The 23,684-nt window shown below is 32.6% G+C and overlaps 1 protein-coding gene across 6 annotated transcripts; it reads right to left on the reverse strand.

Annotated features, from left to right (window-relative positions):
* Positions 1 to 3,379: 3,379 nt before the first annotated feature.
* Positions 3,380 to 23,634, reverse strand: LOC127704353 (uncharacterized). Of its 6 annotated transcripts, none has more exons than XM_052208377.1 (8): positions 23,591 to 23,634; positions 20,488 to 20,591; positions 17,096 to 17,163; positions 15,601 to 15,699; positions 13,306 to 13,404; positions 10,366 to 10,467; positions 9,181 to 9,285; positions 3,380 to 5,225 (listed from the first exon to the last, which is right to left on the reverse strand). In XM_052208377.1, exons 3-8 carry the CDS (start codon positions 17,157 to 17,159, stop codon positions 3,946 to 3,948), a joined length of 1,749 nt encoding a protein of 582 aa, XP_052064337.1. In that variant the 5' UTR covers positions 17,160 to 17,163; positions 20,488 to 20,591; positions 23,591 to 23,634; the 3' UTR covers positions 3,380 to 3,945. The 6 variants fall into 6 exon arrangements, with proteins under 6 accessions (XP_052064337.1, XP_052064339.1, XP_052064340.1 ...); XM_052208379.1 differs by lacking the exon at positions 20,488 to 20,591 and adding an exon at positions 20,149 to 20,252 and having other exon boundaries at positions 23,591 to 23,629; XM_052208380.1 differs by having other exon boundaries at positions 23,587 to 23,629.
* Positions 23,635 to 23,684: the final 50 nt, after the last annotated feature.

Genomic DNA, 23,684 nt, shown 5'->3' on the forward strand with positions numbered 1-23,684 from the left:
TGAGCACATTTACAACGAAATGGTTACAAGACTTATTGCCTCAAACCAAAGCAACCTTTGTGAATTAAAATCCAGTTTGAAGAATCACTTTTTCATTTGTTCAATGAAAAAGTTCATTGGTGAAGACTTATCAAGTTTTCAATTTCGAATACCTCAGAATAGATTACCTAAGCAAAACTTTTAAGAATGTCCGGTCCTCAATGCTCTTCACCTCCGTACTTTATTTGGCCTTTTAAACTTTTTTCGATTCAAGCGACACTGATGAGTCTTTTTTAGATAAAACACGGGCCTGGCGTACACAATTTCAATCATGGTATTCATGATGAGTTCATTTTCCAGCCAAAAAAATGTCACGTGAATGAAAACAAAATTCCATTTTAAACGGCTTGATGTTAGAAATCTGAGGTTTCTGACCACACCCGTTTTATAGTTGTTATGCCTCAACATGCAGTTGTCTGTCAACTAACAAACAAAAGGGTTCATTGGAAAATATGAAAAATAAATAAATGGGGTTTCAACATGCTGAATGCTTATATAAGCATTTATAGATTACCAAACACTGCGAATCAAAAACTCACATATTTTATTATAAAAAGTCTGCATGCTCGCGATCGACTGTCTGGCCGCATTGCCTCCCTATATTATAACCTTCAGATTTTGCTCATTTCCCTGGTCTTTGTATAGTCTATAGTCGCCATTTTTCTAACATTTCTTTGTTATTTCCCTAAATTTTGAAAGTTTAATCTCGATGATGTCTGACAGAACCGAAATGATGTTTTTTCGAGAAATTAATATACATGTCATTCTTATTCAATACAAGTTATTATAAAAATATCAATCAATTAAAAATACTTTATAAAGTTGAAGTGATAAAACACTAAGTCCGAGCAGGAATTTAACATATATACTGTTCCCAGGTCCGACAGAATAAACATATAATAGTACAGTATGGCCCAATACCGAATCAAGAGAGCGTCAGTGGCAAATATTTCTAGCATCTGTTACATTGTAAAACAAGAGTGCACACGCTGAAATGTCTCGCCTTCTTTACTAATCACTGATATTATGTTGATAGTCCTAAATATAAAGCTTTATTACAACTGTCACATAAACTTAACATTAACCCAGAAAACTAAACATTGACCAATGAACCATGAAAATGAGGTCAAGGTCAGATGAACCATGCCAGGCAGGCATGTACAGCTAACAATTATTCCATACAACAAATATAGTTGACCTATTGCTTATAGTTTAAGAAAAGCAGACCAAAACACAAAAACTTAACACTGAGCAATGAACTGTGAAAATGAGGTCAAGGTCAAATAAAACCTGCGCGACTGACATATAGATCATAAAATATTTCCATACACCAAATATAGTTGACCTATTGCATATAGTATTAGAAAAAAGACCAAAAATCAAAATCTTAACTTTGACCACTGAACCATGAATATGAGGTCAAGGTCAAATGACACCTGCCAGCTAGACATGTACACCTTACAATCATTCCATACACCAAATATAGTTGACCTATTGCTGATAGTATTAGAAAAACAGACCAAAACACAAAAACTTAACATTGACCAATGAACCATGAAAATAGGTCAAGGACAAATGACACCTGCCAGACAGACATGTACACCTTACAATCATTCCATAGACCAAATATAGTTGACCAATGGCTTATAGTATTAGAAAAACAGACCAAAACACAAAAACTTAACATTGACCAATGAACCGTGAAAATGAGGTCAAGGTCAGATGAAACCTGCCAGACTGACATGTATCCCTTATAATCATTCCATACACCACATATAGCTGACCTACTGCTTGTAGTATCTGAGAACCGGACCTAATCACGTAACTTTAACCTTGATCACTGATCCATGAAATGAGGCTGAGGTCAGGTGAACCCTGTCTGATGGACATGTAGACGTTGCAAGGAACCCATATACCAAATATAGTTATCCTATTACTCATAATAAGTGAGAAATTTACATAACAAAAAAACTAAACTTTTTTTTCAAGCAGTCCCTGAACCATGAAAATAAGGTCAAGGACATTGGACATATGACAGACGGAAAGTTCGTAACATAAGGTATCTGCATACAAAGTATGAAGCATCCAGGTCTTCTACCTTCTGAAATATAAAGCTTTATACAAATAGTTTACGCCGCCGTCGCAGCCGCCGCCGCCGGATAGTAATACATATGTCTCACTTTCTGCGACTTTCATCGCAGGCGAGACAAAAATGTAGCCAAATATTCAGTACCGTAACGTCGGGTCGAGTTTGTTGCGTTTTTACAGGATTTATATGACGTACACCTTTCTATATAGATACTAATGGTTGAAACTACATCTCATGAAACTCAATTTAATATTTGAATAATATATATGCCTATAACATAATGGGGTCTAAAATGGTAGTCAACAGAGAATTGTTCTTAGACTAAATAGTCAACAATTTACTCATTTGGCAACTCCTCTAGATCTTGATGAGAAAATATTGTTACTAATCCCCCTCTGTTACACTTTTGTTTAAAGACAATTACTACCAAACAATAATGTATTGGTACATTTTAAAATAAAAAAAATTAAATAAATGGGGAATGTGTCCATTGGACACAGATGATGACCCCACTTGCATATCACATAAAGCTGTACATGGACATAACTAAAGATGGTAAAATTGATGCTACCCAAATTTGTACTTTATCTGAGTTACGTAGTAATAAGTATTGTGTATATGTTTCATAACACTTGGTTGAGGCAGACTTAAATTAAAAATGGAAACGAAAAAATCAGCAATTTTTCCATTTGTAAAGGGGCATAACTCTAGAACAGTAAAAGTGACACCACCAAAATTCAAACTTGACCTCTATTTTGTGGTAATAAGCATTGTTTATAAGTTTCATGACATTTGGTTGAGACTAACTCAAATTATAAAAATCTTAATTTAGAGAACAGAAACGAAAAATTAAGCCATTTTTCCATTTGTAAAGGGGCATAACTCTTGAACAGTTAAAGTGGCGCCACCAAAATTTAAACTTGATCTGTGTTTAGTGATAATAAGCTTTGTGTATAAGTTTTATAACATTTAGTTGAGGAAACAGAAACGAAAAACTCCTCAATTTTCCATTTTTAAAGGGGCATAACTCTAAACGGTTTAAGTGACTCTACCAAAATTTAAACTCGATATATGTTTTGTGGTAAAACGTCTTGTGTATAAGTTTCATAACATTTGGTTGAGGCAAACTGAAGTTAGAGAACTGAAACCAACTTTGGGACATACGTGCGTACAAAGGTAAAACTTAATGCCCCTCCACTACGGGGGGGGGGGGGGGGGGGGGGGGGGGGGCATGAAAACAAACTCAAAACAGATATTAAGATGATCTTTGCTTTAAAAACAGTAAAGGGCACATTTATAAGATTTCTTCAAATGGAAATTTTCTTATAAATACAAAATAATGTAATTACTACACACATCTTTTATGGCATTTTTTTCTACTGCAGTTAGTGAGTGTAGAATTAATAAGACAAGAGCATCAAATTCCATTTAGGTCTTCTTTAATTCTTATATCATCACGAAGGATACCTACATACTGCTGCCTCTCCTAAGAAAGGTTGTTCTGTTAAATCTTGGACCTTCTCGGTTGCTAATGCCTCCATAATATGTTAATTCTAACCTTCTCCTGACTTAATAACCTGACTGTAGTCATATAACAATCTGTCATTTAGTAAGTGGATGAAGCCTGAGTGTAGCAAAGCCTGAAGTTGAAGACGACTTGCTCTTTAGATAAAGACACCATTATATCATCATTGGCTGCCATCTCATAGCTTTTTGTCTATAACAATCAGGTTTGTTTCATTTGCTGCTCCAAGAAAAGTTGCTGGTAGCTACTGCCATCTGGGAACTGCCTTTCTATTTCTTAGTTTAGTTTTTCATCAATGCTGACTAGGCCTTATTATCTGAATCCTTACTTCATTTACTTGTAAATTCTTCTCTATTTCATTTACTTGTAATTTCTTCTCTGTTTCATTTACTTGTAATTTCTTCTCTGTTTCATTTACTTGTAACTTCTTCTCTGTTTCATTTACTTGTAATTTCTTCTCTGTTGCATTTACTTGTAATTTCTTCTCTGTTTCATTAACTTGTAATTTCTTCTCTATTTCATTTACTTGTAATTTCTTCTCTGTTTCATTTACTTTTAATTTCTTCTCTGTTTCATTAACTTGTAATTTCTTCTCTATTTCATTTACTTGTAATTTTTTCTCTTTTTCTTTTACTTGTAACTTCTTCTCTAAGTTTTTATTCTTTGTCTTCAGATCAGTTAAAAGAGCTGTAAGTTGTTTCAATTTGGTAACTTTTTCACTTTCTGTCATAACTGTATTTCCCTTGGTATATGACAACCAATTTATTTCTTCAGGTGGAACTTTTGTCTTAAGACGACTTTTTCTTTTGTTAAGAGACCTACGGTAGACTTGGCAACTTTTACATCTTTCTACTTTTGACAGCAAAGAGCAGTAAGATGACCTTATGGAGCTCTTGTAGTGGAAGTCTTTATTATATGCACCCAAATCCTCTTCTCTATATCCTGCACAGGTTGAAGAAGGCTTATTACTATAGCAACCCAGGGGCAAATTGTTGTTGAAATCAGGATCTGGGTTTCCAATGCAAACTTGGTAGCATGATGCGGTTTCGAGCAGCTCCTGTACATGTTGTGTACTTAGAAACTTGATTGGTAGGCCAGGTGTGTCCCATATGGCATGACTCTTTGGTAACAGTACTCCATGAACAATTATTTCAGCTTGAAAATTGGCATAAATGGTGATGCATGTTTTGACTGTTGGATTATCTGTATCATACAAATTAACATACCTTACATACTTTGAACTTTTCACCAATTCAAAAGGGCCATGTTCATTTAAATTTTTCTGACAGTCTTTTTTAAGCATATCGAACATATCTTTAGATTTTTCAAGTACAAATTCAATCAAATTAATGTTTGGCTGATAAAGGTAACTATGGTCCAAAGCAATATAAAACTGATGCCCATCACTATCAACCATATCTATTCTGTCATCTCCACTGCTCACACTTGTAACTGTACCATGATGAACATCTGGAATATCCCTGAACTTTTTGTATTTGTCATCTCTACTGCTCAAACATGTAACTGTACCATGATGAACATTTGGAATTTCCCAGAAATTTTTGTATTGGCCTAAAAAAGAAATTATAAATGTTATAACAAGTACATGTATAAATGATTATTCTTTTTATATATATAAGCAAGTAAGTAAGTGATTAGTTTGTTATAGTGACTTGTGAACATGTATCAATAAATATAACACAATTACAGAGTTTGTATAGTCAATGTTATACCCAGTAAAAACAAATGTTTAAAGTGACTTATAGGTCCAAAGGGACGGGTGTTGATACATGTAATTACAACTGCTTATTGAAATAATGTTTAATATCTTAAAACACATGTCACTATAATAAACAATTTGGTATGGTTTTGTATACAATTGCTGATGAATAAATTTAGAGTGTGTCCACAGAACATGATGCAATGCTTTCACTATCATTTACCATGTTTATTTGACATACAATTTTCAAAGTTCAATTCATAATGACATGAGATGAAGTGTATCAAATTTTAAGTTGATGTGACTGTGAACCTTTACCATAAACTAACTTGACCAAATTCTGATCATGGATAAACAAACAGACAGACCAGAAACCAGTGGCATTCCAGAACTTTTCATAAGGGGGGGCCGCTGACTGACCTAAGGGGAGGGGCCCGCTCTAGTCATGCTTCAGTGATTCCCTATATAATCAACCAAATTTTTCCCATGAAAGGGGGGGCCCGGGCCCCCCAGGGCTCCCCCTGGATCCGCCTATGGAAACAGAATGCTCATGTTCAAAGTGAGCCTCCTCATGGGGATTTACCATATGCGATTACTTGGCTGTTTTTATAGTGAATTTTTTATTACAAGACACAATTTCATGGTTATGTAAATATTTGATAATTAAGGACTGTACATTTGATAACTTTATTATCCTGTTTAAAAAACAAGTTATGATTATGTGATTATATTGACAAAAAATTGTGATTATGTGATTACTTGGGACACCCCCATGAGGGGCCTGCTAAGTAGGCTGTAGCCATATTGTCAATAAATGTGAATTATGTAATCTTGATTTTTTTCATGTACCACTTAAGCTAGAAATTGAAAGGGACAGGATGCCAGTACTACTAGTGGAAGGCATGGCACTTTTTGGTTTAGGAGAGGGCACTGCTCATTTTATTTTGTCTATATTTCTGTGTGTATCTTGGCTTTTTATCACATGCTCACAATGTATTTATCTGTATATCTTGACAAGAAAGATGCATAAGTTGCTGATTTGATTATTTACTCTATTATACAATTCACATTAGATAGGTCATTCATACCAGGGGTGGATCCAGCCATTTTCAAAAGGGGGGAGTTCCCAATCCAGGATAAAGGCGGGGGGGGTTTCAACCATATGTCCCCATTCAAATGCATTGATCGTCACAAAAAAAGGGGGGGTTCCAGACATGGTATTTTTTTCCATAGGAGTGAAATTCTATATATGTCTTATGCGAATAGTATTTACCAGTATACATTTTCCTTTCCATATTTCACAGAACCTTGTGAAATAGACTCCCATTATCTACTATGAAAGGTACTCGCAATCAATATGTACCTGACCATAATTATACATGTTTCACCAAGGTAAAACATATTTGCATAATTTATCAATCAAAGGGAGGTAATTATGAGCCATTTATATTTTACAAATATTATATTCCGTAATCTATTTCATATTGAAATTATTCCTTTATTCTTCATTTTTTATATTAATATATATAAAAAGATGACTTAAAACATGATTAAATAAGACAGAAAATATTTCACAGGTAAATACTATCCAGCTGTTGAAATTGTTTTTGTTCCTATATCTTGTTATGCTATGATTCATGTTTCTAATTTTTCTTTTTGAATTGTCACTTGCTACAATGTGATACTCTTGTGTATTTAGATAGTTAAAAATATCATCATACTCAGATTCCTCCATTACTGTTTACTGTTAACTGTAGTAATGCAACTATATTAATTTTCTACCTTTACTTTTTTTTATTTGTACTGAGATCTGAAAACAAATCACTTTTACCTGTATTTCACTTACCTTATTTTATATATTAAACTGATCATGATATTATTTCACAATTAAGATCTGAGAAATTACTTCTGATTTTGTTTCATATGTTTCATGATAATTGTCTTTTAAAAGAATGATATTTACTTTAATATATTTTTGATTATAATCTGTGAAATTATTTCCCATTATAATACATTTTTTTGATTTTTTATTAACTAGTTTAGCTTATATTAAAATACACTATTATTAGTCCATAGTATTTGCAAAGATTAAGGTTTTTTTTTTAACTATTCAATATTTTAACTTCCCAGATAGAATTTCATGGCAATGGAAAATATATCACAGTGAAATATTTTCCTCTGGATAAAAAAATAACAACTTCTGTAACATTTTTTTCGCTCGATGGGATTTCATCCGGATAGAATTTTGCTTTACACATACTTTGTCATAATGCATGACAATACAAATCCATACATCACATCATTAACATAGATGATGGATCTAAATCAAAATCCATAGAATTTGTCAAAATGTAGTTTATATCATGGTTTTTTTCAAAAATATAATAAAAAGTATGGGCAACTGAGCTTTTTTTCACGATACAGGTTGTACAAAACTGTCAGATTTTGTATAGATTATGCATGGAAAACTATGTTTTTTGGTGATAAAATGAAAATTAAACATTAGAATTTTAAGATTAAATATGAGAAATTAGCTCATTAGAAATTAGCTCTTATAATATGCTTTCAGATAAGTGAAAGAAAAAATGGGAACAGCTGAATTGTTTTCTTGCTACATAATTAAATAGGTAAATTCACAACAAATTCTATTATAAAAGGTACTCTATCTGATTTATCTCCCCTTATAAGACAAAGTTGAAAAATGAATCTCACAAAAATGTTGTGTTTTTTGTAAAATACAGCCTTAAAATATTATAGAACACATAATTTACTCTATAAAAATGAAAAGTCTTACACATGGTTAAAAAACTACGCTTGAACTTTACACATTTCATGAAAGATCTAGACCAATTGTTATCTTATGAGACAACTCTCCACAAGAAAACAAATGACATAGAAATTAAACAACTATAGGTCACCTTACAGCCTTCAACAATGAGCAAAACCCATACCACATATTGAGCTGTAAAAGGCAGAGAAATGACAAATTCGAAAGAATTCAAACGATATAATAAAATGGCATACTTCAGCATAGGCAATACTCTAGCTTTCTTAACATATAAAAACTGCATGCAAAAGTCATATGTTTTGTTGATGGGAGTAAAAATTGAACTGCAAGCTACTGCTCACTGATGATACCCCTGCCCTAATATATATATATACATATATAAACAGGAAGTTGTTGAGTGATGAATCTGAAAACACATCACATGGTATAGCTGACTTATATAAACCCTGAAACCAAATTTCAGAAATCCTTGCATTGTAGTTCCTGAGAAAAATGTGACAAAAATTTTCAACTTGGCTATCACTTGTAAAATTATACAAGTGTTCAGGAAACAGGAAGTTGTTGAGTGATGAATCTGAAAACGCATCATACGGTATAATTGAATCATATAAATCCTGAAACCAAATTTCAGAAATCCTTGTATTGTAGTTCCTGAGAAAAATGTGATGATAATTTTCAACTTGGCTATCATGTCAAATGATACAAGTGTTCAGTAAACAGGAAGTTGTTGAGTGATGAATCTGAAAACACATCATACCATATAGCTGACTTATTTGAAACCCTGAAACCATATTACAGAAATGCTTGTAATGTAGTTCATAAGAGATATGATATGAAAATATTCATGGGATGTACGGAGAGACATAGGTAAAACAGTACACACCCACTTTTTTAAAGCGGGAGGTATAATTATCAATCAATCAAAGGCTGACAAAATTATCAAATTTAAAGAAAGCAACTTTCCATCTAAGCAAAGTCTTTCTCAAATAATTTTAATTATAAGTATATGATATATTAACCTTCAACATGTGCAACTTTAATGTTCTCAGCAACCAACTGATGATTCTCATGCAGACAGACTTCATCAGTAACAGTATCTCCAACAATATCATTGTCAAGAAAATCTGAAAACAATTCAAATATTTTGATATAACTATTAAGGTGGTACCCAACACCTTGACTAATATTAATTTGGCTCGTTTAATTTTCATAAAATTTTGACAAAATGTTGACTTTAACCCTTTGACAAAAATATAAAAATTTCAAAAAATTTGAACCAACCACTTTATCAGAAAAAATTCATTGGTTATATAGCAGTTTGACAAACACTAATTTTGATCATTGAGAAGCTTAATATTTCCTTAACAATACAACGTAATTAAAACGTTTAGCTGATTTTTACAGAGTTATCTTCCTGTAGTGTTAGGTACCACCTTAAGGTTCATATACCTAATAAATTGTATAATGCATGTAGATTACAAATTTTATTAAGATTTTAGACATTCAAATACCTATATCAAACGCTGAATGCTTGTTTTTATAGACTGAATAGTCAATACAGATGCATTTAATCTATACTCTATTTATTAATATACAAAATGTATTAACATTACAAAATTGTAATCACAAACATATAATGCTTCATACATCAAACAGGCATTTACAGGTAGACATTCAGTATTGAGTTTTGCTCATTGTTGAACATTCTTAGGTGACCTTTTGTTTTCAATAATTTTAGGCTTTCCTAGCAATCAATCAATCTCATATATTTCAAAATAGTTCTATGAAAAAACACTATAATGACCATAATAATAGTAAAAGGATAGAGTTCCAATGTCCCCGGCATTCCACATATTTTATCTATCCAAGGTAAAAGGGCAACAACTTGAAAAAAACACTTTGAAACAATTTACAAATCACCTAGAGAAATGAAGGCTTCAGAGAAAATGCAATGCGATTTCATTATTATGAATATTTTGAAGAGAAGTAAGTTGTTAAAAATATTCGATCAGTACTAATTTTCTGAAGTGTCAAAGACATTGCTGATTTAAACCTATGATACATATGTACATTTGAGGGCGCTAACAAGACCAGACGAATGCCAGGTATATTTATGTCCCCTTCAACGCGTTGTACAGTAACCAACAAGTACATGTATTATGTTGGACCAAGAATTCATAAAAATTTTCTGCTGTAAATTTTACCATCAGTATCATGGATTTCATTATCTGGACACTCTAGTTTAACTGAACTGTCTGAAGAGGCCGTAATCCATGTGTCTTTGGATCTCTCACTAACCATGTGTACTAAAATAGACATGAACACATATCTTTAAATAATTCATTAATTCAACATTTCTGTATAAGCAATAAACATGATAAACATATTAAATAAGTATTTAGTTTTAATAACATAAACAGTACCAATTTGTCTGCACCAGATGGGCATTACGACAATCAATGTCTCTTCAGTGAAGCTCGAGGCCAAAATATTTGAAAACCAAAGCTTATTAAAAAGATGAAGAGCTATAAAACAATCAAAGAGCTGATTGCTCTGAGGTGGCAGAAGATGCATAAAAGGTAACTTAAATTACCATAAAAGCAGTCCCACCAACCCAGCCTGCTCTGTCCCATTATTACTTTCGACTTATTTTTTTCTTCCAAAAATAATAATCTTTAATAATACTCTTAACTCAACCAAACTCACTATACCAAACATAAAAATCTACAAATACTGTTGATTCAAATTAAATTTTCTATAACTAAATTCAAAACATTCGTATCAGCATGGTCAACTTGATGCAATGCAAATTCGCCAAGTAATTATAACAGTAATTAATTTGGTTTCACTTGAAAGTTTTCTGTCAAAGGTAGATAGTTAACTTTAAAAAAAAAACTGACCACCAAGATTTTAGTAAAGTTTGCTTAAACTAGGGTTTTCATTATAAACATATATTGTAGAATTCTAAATATATCCATTGAATGCAGATATGTGTCAAGACAGGGATTGGGTTTTGGGCACTTGTTAGCATTTCCAACCCGTTCATTTTCTGTAAGTGCTCGACCCAAATCATATTTGTTTTTCATCTAATATTTTTACACAAAAGTAAGAGGGCAGGAATGCCTTTTTTTCCGCCAGAAGTCACACAGCCCTTTCCTGAAATTTTTCATGAAAATAAAACTGACAGCAACGAATTACTGGTTCCGTACTCAAGCCTCGATAATGGGTGTACCTTTATGACGAATAACAGTAAAGAGCTGGACTATTTAGTTGTTAAACGTTTTTGATCACTAATAAAACTTTGAAACGTAAGCCAATAAAGGCAATCATTGGGGACATTCCGACAATGACCGACATGAAAACTATGTACTTTCGAAATGGAATCTGTCAACTGACATTAGTTTGTTCATTGATATTAATGTCAACTGACGGTGCATTGTTTGATGTGTAAAACACCAGCAGATTCATGTGTGCGCTTGACTCTTTATTATCGCTATAGCATACTAAAATATTTAACTTTCGTATTATAAAAAAAACATATATGTTGTCTAAAACCGGAATATGACTTGATTGCATTAAAGATCTGAACACAGATGGAACAACTAAATCCCTGTATTTTTTCAAGCATCATTCATTTGAAGTCGTACTCTCCATGTAGATACTTGACTTTAACACAAGATGGAATGTATGAATATATGACAACTCGGTCATTATTTTGAAACTTTCGGATGCACAATTAGGTTCCTATATGTGCACATGTGCAGATACGTAACCAATGTGGTCATACAACTGGGAAGTTTAGCAAGCTATAAAACCAGGTTCAATCCACCATTTTCTACATAAGAAAATGCCTGTACAATGTCAGGAATATGACAGTTGTTATCCATTCGTTTGATGTGTTTTAGCTTTTGATTTTGCCATTTGATTAGGGACTTTCCTTTTTGAATTTTCCTCGGAGTTCAGTATTTTCGTGATTTTACTTTTTAGATTAACCTGAATAATCCACTTGTTTTATTCAGATTATTCCAATTATTAATCTATCAAAGACAATTATCACAATAATCAGTGTGAATTATTATAATGACCTATTAATGCTCCAAAAACAGGCCATCAACTTTTAATCATTTCAATTTGTTTTCATGAATTTCGCGAATTCATACCATATAAATATCTGAATAAGTTTATTAAACTTTAACAACCATAATATTAAATTTTTTTAATAAAAGCAAGGACGTATAATACGTCCTTGATTAAAGTATGGAGAAGGAACCAAGGGCGAACAGACTCTATGGGCGAAAGGACTCAGGGTGAACATGTAATCAGGGCGAACCGACCCAATACCAAATTCATGCATGCATACTACCAAATCTACTTAAAAACATCTGGTTACAAGTAAACAAATAACGAGATGAAATCTTATAATTTACATAAATAAAAGGATAGATATTAATACATTAAAACATGAGAAATTATAACACTTACGATAGTGATTGTTTTTCAAGCCTAACAAATAAATTAAATGATGCAGATGCTTAGATCATGTGTAAACATCAGTGTCAAGATATGGCACAGAAGTTGATATGAAATTGTAAAGCACAGAAAAGGATACGGCAACACTCCTGGTAACGGTTCAATGATTTTACAGCCGACAGTAAAGGCTTTCAGAAGACTTGAAGTCTTCTTCCACCAAAAAGGACAAAAAAGTATAGACAAAGCAGGGCAAGGAATCAGAGCTTTGCCTGAGGAAGATACACTCTTTAATTTTAAACAATTTTTTCCAAAATTTTGTAACAGGAAATTTTAAGAACTCAAAATCCGTATTTTCATTCCAGTACTAAAGTACTGGCTACTGGGCCTGAGTAGCACAAACTAGCATATATAAGCTTTTTGACAGTGTCCAATATTAATCTAGTGTGTGTTCAGAAATCTCCATAGTTAAAGTTAAGAGCTTACTTTTCAAATTAAAGGCAAAATATCTTGCTTAAAAGTTAGTTGCTTGGCAAAAATTTCTTCATTATAAGGTTGGATAGAGCAAAATCATTCATTAAATAAATTATATAAACTTTTGCATGTTCCATTTTCAGGATAAAAGTCTAAATTTAGGGAATTATCCAATCATAAAATTTGGCTGCTGTAAATTTTACCATCAATATCATGGATTTCATTATCTGGACATTCTAGTTTAACCGAACTGGCTGAAGAGGTAATCAACCTTTCTCCGGATCTCTCACTAACCATGTCTGCTAAAAATAGAGATGAACACATATTTTTAAATACTTTATTTACTAAATATTAATATATATATTATTACAATAAATAAATATTTAGTTCAACTAGCATAAGTTTATGTGACAGTGTCCAATATTTATCTAGTGTGTGCATGTTCAGAAATCTTCATAATTAAAGTAAAGTAGTTATTTTTTAAATAAAGGCAAAATATCTTGCTTAAACATGTTAAAAGTGAGTTTGTTGGCTGATAATTTCTTAATCATGGGTCTAAGATAATAAAAATCTTTTATTAAATAAATTTTTATTTAATGCACAATTTTTCAGTCCCAATTGTTAATTTTTCCTTTTTTGGATGGGGATGTTCCTTTGGCACCATCTTCCAGCATTTATATATCACAACTCATTCGCTATGCCCATGTCTGTTGTGATGTTTTGGATTTAAATCAACGTAATCTGTGAAATAACTTGTAAATTATTAAGTATGGGATTTCGCTACCACAAATTACTTTTAAAAACCTTTACTAAATTCTTCCATATATATATATATATAGATATAAGGATTTGATTTTGAAGTTTGGTTGTACCTGTAGAAAACTTATTTCAAATGGGATAGCTCACCCTCATTTTTATGGAGATGTTGTTTTATACCGTGCCCAGAAATTTATAAACGATCCTGGAAAACATGGTTAACTTATTAATCCTTTACATAAACTTATTCTAAAAGGTTACTAGTTCAACACTGTAATTAGATCTTTGAACATTGTTTTTATCGGTATGAATATATTTGTTTTCGTTATATGTATTTCTATTTGTATTCATCTGATGAGTTAAGCCTTTTTCAACTGATTTTTATAGTTTGTTTTTATGTTGTTGTACTGTTACAACCCTGTCCATGGTTAGGGGAGGGTTGAATTCCCACTAACATGCTTAACCCTGTCCATGGTTAGGGGAGGGTTGAATTCCCACTAACATGCTTAACCCTGTCCATGGTTAGGGGAGGGTTGAATTCCCACTAACATGCTTAACCCTGTCCATGGTTAGGGGAGGGTTGAATTCCCACTAACATGCTTAACCCTGTCCATGGTTAGGGGAGGGTTGAATTCCCACTAACATGCTTAACCCTGTCCATGGTTAGGGGAGGGTTGAATTCCCACTAACATGCTTAACCCTGTCCATGGTTAGGGGAGGGTTGAATTCCCACTAACATGCTTAACCCTGTCCATGGTTAAGGGAGGGTTGAATTCCCACTAACATGCTTAACCCTGCCCATGGTTAGGGGAGGGTTGAATTCCCACTAACATGCTTAACCCTGTCCATGGTTAGGGGAGGGTTGAATTCCCACTAACATGCTTAACCCTGTCCATGGTTAGGGGAGGGTTGAATTCCCACTAACATGCTTAACCCTGTCCATGGTTAAGGGAGGGTTGAATTCCCACTAACATGCTTAACCCTGCCCATGGTTAGGGGAGGGTTGAATTCCCACTAACATGCTTAACCCTGTCCATGGTTAGGGGAGGGTTGAATACCCACTAACATGCTTAACCCTGCCCATGGTTAGGGGAGGGTTGAATACCCACTAACATGCTTAACCCTGCCCATGGTTAGGGGAGGGTTGAATTCCCACTAACATGCTTAACCCTGTCCATGGTTAGGGGAGGGTTGAATTCCCACTAACATGCTTAACCCTGTCCATGGTTAGGGGAGGGTTGAATTCCCACTAACATGCTTAACCCTGTCCATGGTTAGGGGAGGGTTGAATTCCCACTAACATGCTTAACCCTGTCCATGGTTAGGGGAGGGTTGAATTCCCACTAACATGCTTAACCCTGCCACATTCTGTGTGTATGTGTCTAACCCAAGTTAGGAGCCTGTAATTTAGAGGTTGTCGTTTGTTGCCGTGTTACATATTTGTTTTTCATTCATTTTTTTGTATATAAATTAGGCAGTAAGTTTTCTCGTTTGAATTGTTTTAAATTCGTCATTTCAGGGCCTTTTATAGCTGACTATGAGGTATGGGCTTTAGGCCATACCGTGATCTATAGTTGTTGATTTCTGTGTCATTTGGTCTCGTGTCATACTAGTGAAGAGTTGTCTCATTGGCAATCATACCATACCTTCTTTTTTTTATTCTTGCTTGTTTCTTTTAAAAGGATAAATGTCTAAATTTAGGGATTTATCCAATCATAAAATTTTGCTGCTGTAAATTTTACCATCAATATCGTAGACTTCATTATCTGAACACTCTAGTTTAATTTGACTGTTTGTAGAGGTAATCAAATTGTCTTTGGATCTGTCACTAACCATGCATACTAAAATAGAGATGGACACATATATTGTTTAATAATTTATTTACCCAACATGTTTAACCCCAGCACATTCTGTATGTATGTGCCTGTCCCAAGTCAGGAGCATCTAATTCAGTGGTTGTCGTTTGTAACTGTGTTACATAATTGTTTTTCTTGTTTACTTTTCTGGTTAATTGTTTTACATTGGTCATTTTGAGGCCTTTTATAGCTGACTATGCGGTATGGGCTTTGCTCATTGGTGTACATGGTGTAGCCCGTACAGTGACATATAGCTGTTAATTTCTGTGTCATTTGGTCTCTTGTGGAGAGTTGTCTCATTGGTAATCATACCACATCTCCTTTTTTATACATACAACTCTGTATAAGTAATTAATATATACATGATATATATATTATTTAAATGAATATTCTAGCATAAGCTTATGTGACAGTGACCAATATTTATCGAGTGTTGTGTTTAGAAATCTTCATAATTAAAGTTAACATGGTTAAGAAGTAATTGTCAAAATGTCTTGCTTAAAGTAAGTTGCTTGGCTGAAATTTTTTTTTTATCATGGCCTTTTAAGGCCAGGTCATGTAGGATAAGGAAAATCATTCATTAAATACATGAAAACATTTGCTTTTACCATTTTAAGGATTAATATTTAAATTTAGGTATTTATCTAAAATAAATTATCATTCAACTTAACATATGTACATGATATACCGGTATCATTGTAAATGTTGTTTTCAAATATTTCTACCCATGTACATGATCATGATGATTTTCTATACATGTAGTTACACAGTTTACTAGTGACTTATACGATATACATGTAAATTCCATATGGAGTGAGAGCAGAAAGAGGATTCATTTACATGTTTACAAATGATCATGCATGCACATAATCAATTGGCATGATTAGACACTGTAATTACTAATATGGTAAGTTTGGGGGAATGACATCTCACTAACCCACAGTGTAGATGAGATAGTAGACAACATTGTTCAGCTTTTTCATGAGATTTTATCAACTGGAGTCAGGAAAATCATCATAGGGCCGTCAATTCAAAGGTTCAGAACTAAGTTTATGTCAATATCACAATACAACAACCACTGACAACAGAAGAAAAGTTATCAACTAAAAACTATCAGAAATGTTGAAAGAGGATGACAAAATCAAGTTTTGGTCACACAAATGCTTTGGCCAAAGCCATTACAGAGATGGGATCCACATGACAGACAGAGGAAATGAGGCCTTCTTTTTCAGCATTGGACATGCTCTGAACATTCGTAAAGACTACACATGTTAAGTGATAAATTATGCAGTTAATACAAATATATTTTAAATAAACTTTATATGACATTGATATTTTTCATTTATTTATTTTACTTACATATAATATAAAAAATAAATACCTTTATGCTTTAATCGAAAATGACCCTTTCTTCTTTGGCTAACCCGACACTTCTTCCGAGTCATCTCCCTGGAAATAAAAATAATTTATTGAGAATTCACATTACCACGAATTCAATACATACAGGGTAAAAAATCTAATTAAATGTAAAACCAGGTCATGCTACTTTAAAACAAACAAGATTATTATCGAGAAAAGGAAAAATCAATTATTAAAAAAACACACTATATGTACAAGGGAGTTAGAGTGAAGTGACATGTAAAGTACATGCATATATGCTATGCATGATTCCTTAATAGACTATTTTCATATTACCGACTTTTGACTCCAAATTATATAATTTGTCGACTGGTTACCTTGGACATCATGGTACTCGGTCAAGTAAGAGCAACCAAAATAAGTAAAATCAAACATATAATCGGTGTAATTTGAGGGGAAAGTTTACTGTTTTCCGATGATTTTGTAGTGAAAAAAAAATATTAACCAGGTAATTTTCCCCCAAAATTGTACCGATTGAAAGCTTGGTTTTACTTCTTTAGCTTGCTCTTACCTGACTTGGTACCATGATGTCCAAGGTAACCAGTCGACAAATTATATAATCCGGAGTCGGTAATATGAAAACAGTCTATTATTACACAAATGATGAAGACAGCCCTTTTCAAAGGCAATATATTGTCAACTTGTTGAAAAAATATTGTCACAATAACATTGAATCAACATTTTGCAGAATACTTAGAAAAATTAACATGAATATATGTACATACATTACAAAAACAGTGATTTCTTTTTAAAAAAGTATTTGGTGAAAATGGGGGTACATACTTAACAAGATGACAGCCACTTTAATTTCATAACAGAAATAACACCAAATTCATGGGTCCATATTTCTTAAAAAATCTGAGAAAACTTTTTAAAAATAGAATATTACAATGACAAAATGTATTAAGTTTTATAAAAATGTTACTTCATTAAGCTAGGACATATAGTTTGGAAGAACACTTCGTGAAATGGGGGTACATACTTAACAAGATGACAGCCACTATAATTTCATAACAGAAATCACACCAAATTCATGGGTCTATATTTCTTAAATAAATTGCTTCGCTGAGCGCAGCTGGATACGACCGCAGAGGTCCATACCTGAACAGTTGGGGCAAAAATGGACACAATATTCGCACTTGATACAGGTCTGAATTTGGATTGTAATTAAATATTTGACACATAATAGGTTTCTGACACAGAATAACTGTAGTCAAAGAACTTGAATTGGTTATGTGATTTGAATTTATATTCATTTTTTGCTTTTGTGCAATACACTATGCTGTTGCGAATTGACCCCCCTCCTCCCCCCCCCCCAAAAAAAAAATGTTTACCCCCCCCCCCCCCCCCCCCCCCCCTTTTTTTTGCAAAAAAAAAATATTTAAAGTAATTTTCTTTTTAATTTCTGAATTCTTGAGAACAAATTGTCCCCACCCCCATCCCCCAAAGTTTTTTAACCTCCCCCCCTTTTGCCAAAAAAAAAATCTTTACCTCAAGATATGGTCATAATCTCAATTCAAATTTCCAATGGAGTTTGCAACCATAATAACCCATTTAAATACATCATAAAATCATCAAAACATAAATTGTGTTTGGATTACCTCCCTTACACTGCTTTTAAATTATGTTTTGTACTTAAGTAATTGTCCATTAACCAGGACACCCTTGTTTTTCCCCCTTTTTTGCCCCTAATTCCTAAATGGTTTGAGCCCTGACCCCCAAAGCTAATTTTTACCATCCCTTTGTGGTTTGGAAACTTGTGGTATAATTTCAGAGAGATCCATACACCATATTCCACAAGTTATTATCTGGAAACTAGAAAAATGTTTATTTGGGCCCCTTTTTGGCCCCTAATTCCTAAACTGTTGGGACCATAGCCCCCAAAATCAGTCCCAACCTTCCTTTTGTGGTCATAAACCTTGTGTTTAAATTTCATAGATTTCTATTTACTTATACTAAAGTTATTGTGTGAAAACCAAATGTCTTCGGACTACGACGACGACATGATACCAATATACGACCGCAAAATTTTTTGCGGTCATATAAAAATCTGAGAAAACTTTTTAAAAATAGAATATTACAATGACAAAATGTTTTAGGTTCATGAAAATGTTACTTCATTAAGCTAGGACATATAGTTTTGAAGAACACTTCGTGAAAATGGGGGTACATACTTAAAAAGATGACAGCCACTATTAATTTCATAACAGAAATAACACCAAATTCATGGGTCCATATTTCTTCAAAAATCTGAGAAAACTTTTTAAAAACAGAATTTTACAATGACAAAATGTATAAAGTTTCATAAAAATGTGACTTCATTAAGCTAGGACATATAATTTTGAAAAACACTTTGTGAAAATGGGGGTACATACTTAAAACAAGATGGCGGCCACACGAAATTTACAAATTAAATACCACCAAGTTCAGGGTCTATATCTTTTTTAAAATAAGAAAAATCTTTTCAAAAGTAGCATTTTACAATGACAAAATGTATATTATTTGATAAAAAAGTCACACTATGGAACTTGAACTGAAGGTATCAATGAACACTCAACGCAAAGTATGGGTCACACACAATAAAAAAAAGTCACACGCAAAATATGATAAACAAAATAAAACCATCAGAATTTCGCATTATCCTCCCAACATGCCCAACTGAGTGATGTTTTGTAAATTTTTAAAACAAGGGAGGTGAAGGCGTTGTTTTTGCATTTGCTGTTTACCTTTTTTCGGTTTAGAACATTGCTTTAAATCACAAATACTTACTCTTGAAATGCAACCGACAATATCAAAAGTAAAGTCACGTGACTTCAGCGACGGCACAGTTCTGTATGCAAAATTGTATAGACAGTGTTACAGAGTCAGAGACGAGTCCCATTAGTATAGAAAGTCCCTGGGTTTGGTCAGTAAATTAAGTCTATAACTGCACATACTTAATTTATAGTGCCTCTGAATAGTGCCTATAAACAAACATTTAAATTATAAAGTTTCACATCTTATTTTCATACTTACTGAAATATAGCTCTCTTCAATCAGATCAAATCAGTCAGATATTGTTAATTTATCATTATCATCATCAACCTTCCCTGACTGTCTTAAGGAAGCTCAAGTTGCACCTATTCACAAAAAGAAGTAAAAGTCACGTGACTTCAGCGACGGCACAGTTCTGTATGCAAAATTGTATAGACAGTGTTACAGAGTCAGAGACGAGTCCCATTAGTATAGAAAGTCCCTGGGTTTGGTCAGTAAATTAAGTCTATAACTGCACATACTTAATTTATAGTGCCTCTGAGTAGTGCCTATAAACAAACATTTAAATTATGAAGTTTCACATCTTATTTTCATACTTACTGAAATATAGCTCTCTTCAATCAGATCAAATCAGTCAGATATTGTTAATTTATCATTATCATCATCAACCTTCCCTGACCGTCTTAAGGAAGCTCAAGTTGCACCTATTCACAAAAAGAATAGTGTATTAGAAAAAGGAAATTATAGACCGGTAAGTGTATTACCGGCAATTTCTAAAAACATTTAAAATGCCATTGAAGTACAATTTGTTCATTACCGTGATAATATCTTCAATCCATTTTTGGCAGCTTTTAGATTAGGTTTTGGATGTCAGTCAACTTTATTAAGAGTGATTGAAGATTGGAAATTAGCCTTAGATCAAAATAAATTCCTTGCAGCTATCCTTATGGACCTGTCAAAAGCATTTGACTGTCTCCCCCATGACTTACTGCTACTGAAACTAAAAGCTTACGGTCTTTCCAAATCCTCACTTGATATGTTATATAGTTATTCAACAAAAAGAAAACAGTGTGTGAAAGTATACCAAAATTTAAGTGGTATGCTTGACATATTTAAAGGGTACCACAAGGTTCCATCCTTGGACCCATCCTATTTAATATTTTTATAAATGATTTGTTCTTTTTTGTAAAAAATTGTTCTTTATATAATTATGCTGATGACAATACTTTGTCAAAGTCTGGAAATTCCTTACAAGATGTAAATTCTGCTCTTGAGGAAGACAGCAATTATTTAACATGTTTAATACAGTGGTTTTCTTCAAACAAAATGCAGGCCAACCCAGAGAAATTTCAAGCTATCTCTCTTTGCAAAAAAACACATGATAAAAAGATTGTTTGATTTGAATGGTATTTCTATATCATGTGAGGATGAGATAAAACTACTTGGAGTTACAATGTACAATTGATTTTAAACTAAACTTCAGCTTGCATATTTCAAATATTTGTAAAAAGGCTGCAAGGCAATTAAATATTTTGAAAAGAATTGGGAAACACCTAAACAAACTGAGTACACTTACAATTTATTACTCTTTTATTATGTCAAACTTTAGTTACTGCCCTTTGACCTGGCATTTCCATGATTTCTGTGGGGAACAAAATACCAGAAAAATAGAAAAAATACAAGAACGAGCGCTTCGCTTTATTTATGAAGACTATCAGAACTCATACAAAACACTCCTGCAGATTTCAAACCTTCCATCACTAAAAACTCTTAGGATGCGCTCAATTGCCTTGGAGTCCTTTAAAATAATTAATAAAAAATGTCCATTATCATGATTATTTCTAGTTGTTATAAAAAAACAATTCATATAATTTCAGGTATGTGAACACTGCTGAGGGACCTAGAACCTCAAGTTATGGTAAAAGATCCTTTAGATTTGAGCATAGATGTATAAACCCATAGATGAAGTTCAACACTGACTTCAAAGGTTCTATGTGCGTTGTAATGGCTTTCACACTTATCTGATAATGACATGAACCAGTAGGTCATTGAGATGCTGATTGACAATCTAGACAATAGAAAACTGACAATCAAAAGCTACTTAGCAGTTAAACATGCTAGAAATTAGAAATAAATAAAATCAAAATATATATTTTAGAATGACTTGGTTATGAAAAAATAATGTTCTTGTAGGTAAAACAATATAACAAATTATCTCGAAAAGAAATTAATAAATACAGATATCTTTTTCTTTTTAGCCAGAACTAATTTTTTCATCATACTTACATATTTACATTTTTAATTTTATATCTTTTATCACAATTTAACTTTATTTAAAACAATGTATGTTAACTATTATAAACAAGTCTATTGAAAATATGATTAATAGAAAACATGGGAAAAGTTGAATATATGCTCAATAATATTTATTTACCATGCTTTACATGGAATGTTTTGGTACTACACTAAAACTCTTTACTTAAACTAATTTAATATTATATATAAAATATCAAATTATTATAATTTAGCCATAGATGTATAAAATACATCTATGATTTAGTAACTAACTTATTCATAAAAATATAAAAATGATTTAAAAAGACAATTTCTCTTCTAAAAATGTAGAAAATCTGATGAAATAAAGAAAAGAATGTACTTTCTTATTATTTTTTTCCCAAATTCGACGCAGTTCGACACCTTAATGAAGCATATCAAAGAGAAGGTGTATTTTAGAAGTTCAACAACGTGCTATTCCCATTTTCAGGAACTAACAGGAACATAGTTTTTATAAAATATAAAGATACAAGCCTTAAAAAAACATTTTTTTAATTTAGTTCAATATTTTCCTTGTAAAATGCTCAATTTCTGACCGATTTCATCCATTTTTTCACCATTTTATTTGTCTGTCTAGTGCGCTAAAAATAGACATACTCTCACAACAGAAGGGACATAACTCGAGAAGAAAATTAAGAAAATTTATTCTGCTGTACTGGTCAATACAGATCAACAGATAAGAGATGTAGCTAGAGTTACTTGATTGAGGACAACACACATGAAACATCAAAGACAGTCAATTTGGTCATGGTTCTTTTCATCTAACAATAGAGAACAGTAGGGAACTTTTGACGAGCTTTATCTATGGGTTTATACATCTATGATTTGAGGCAGCACAAGTATGGAACTCCCTTCCCAATGAGGCTAGATTATTATGACCTATTTTGACCAATTTAGGAATTATATAAATTCCTGGTGTTGGGGTCAAAAATGCAACTGCAGTTCATGCTGTTTCCATCCAGTGCTGTTTCAAAGCTCAAATTTCTTTCTTTGTTTTTATTTTTTATTATGACCTTTTGCTCTGCTTTTTATGCATTTATTATATATATACCTGCTATTAAATGCCAGTGCTTAATTAATAATTTATTTATTCATTGATTTTATGCTTTTTAGTTTGTTAGTATTTTATAATATTAAAGTGTTTGCTGGTTCCCCCATTCAATGCACATAGAGGTGCTTGCCGCATGAGCTTTGACTCTGGAGGCTCAGAAATCAATATCATTATATTTGCATGCTTTTTCATTTTTATTCACTAGTATGTGCATGATGCTGCATGACTTTTATGTGATAGTCGGTTAAAGAGCTCATGTTTTGTCTGTTATTATGTATATATATGCCGACTCTAAATAAAATTTACTTACTTACTTACTTTGTATTATTTTCACTTTCAACAATGGCGGATCCAGATCTCTTTTCCGGAAAAAATACACATTTGAACCTATATCGATGGAAAGGTTAATGTA

This window comes from Mytilus californianus, unplaced genomic scaffold (genome assembly GCF_021869535.1).
Source record: "Mytilus californianus isolate M0D057914Y unplaced genomic scaffold, xbMytCali1.0.p SCAF_6, whole genome shotgun sequence".
Lineage (NCBI taxonomy): Eukaryota > Metazoa > Mollusca > Bivalvia > Mytilida > Mytilidae > Mytilus > Mytilus californianus.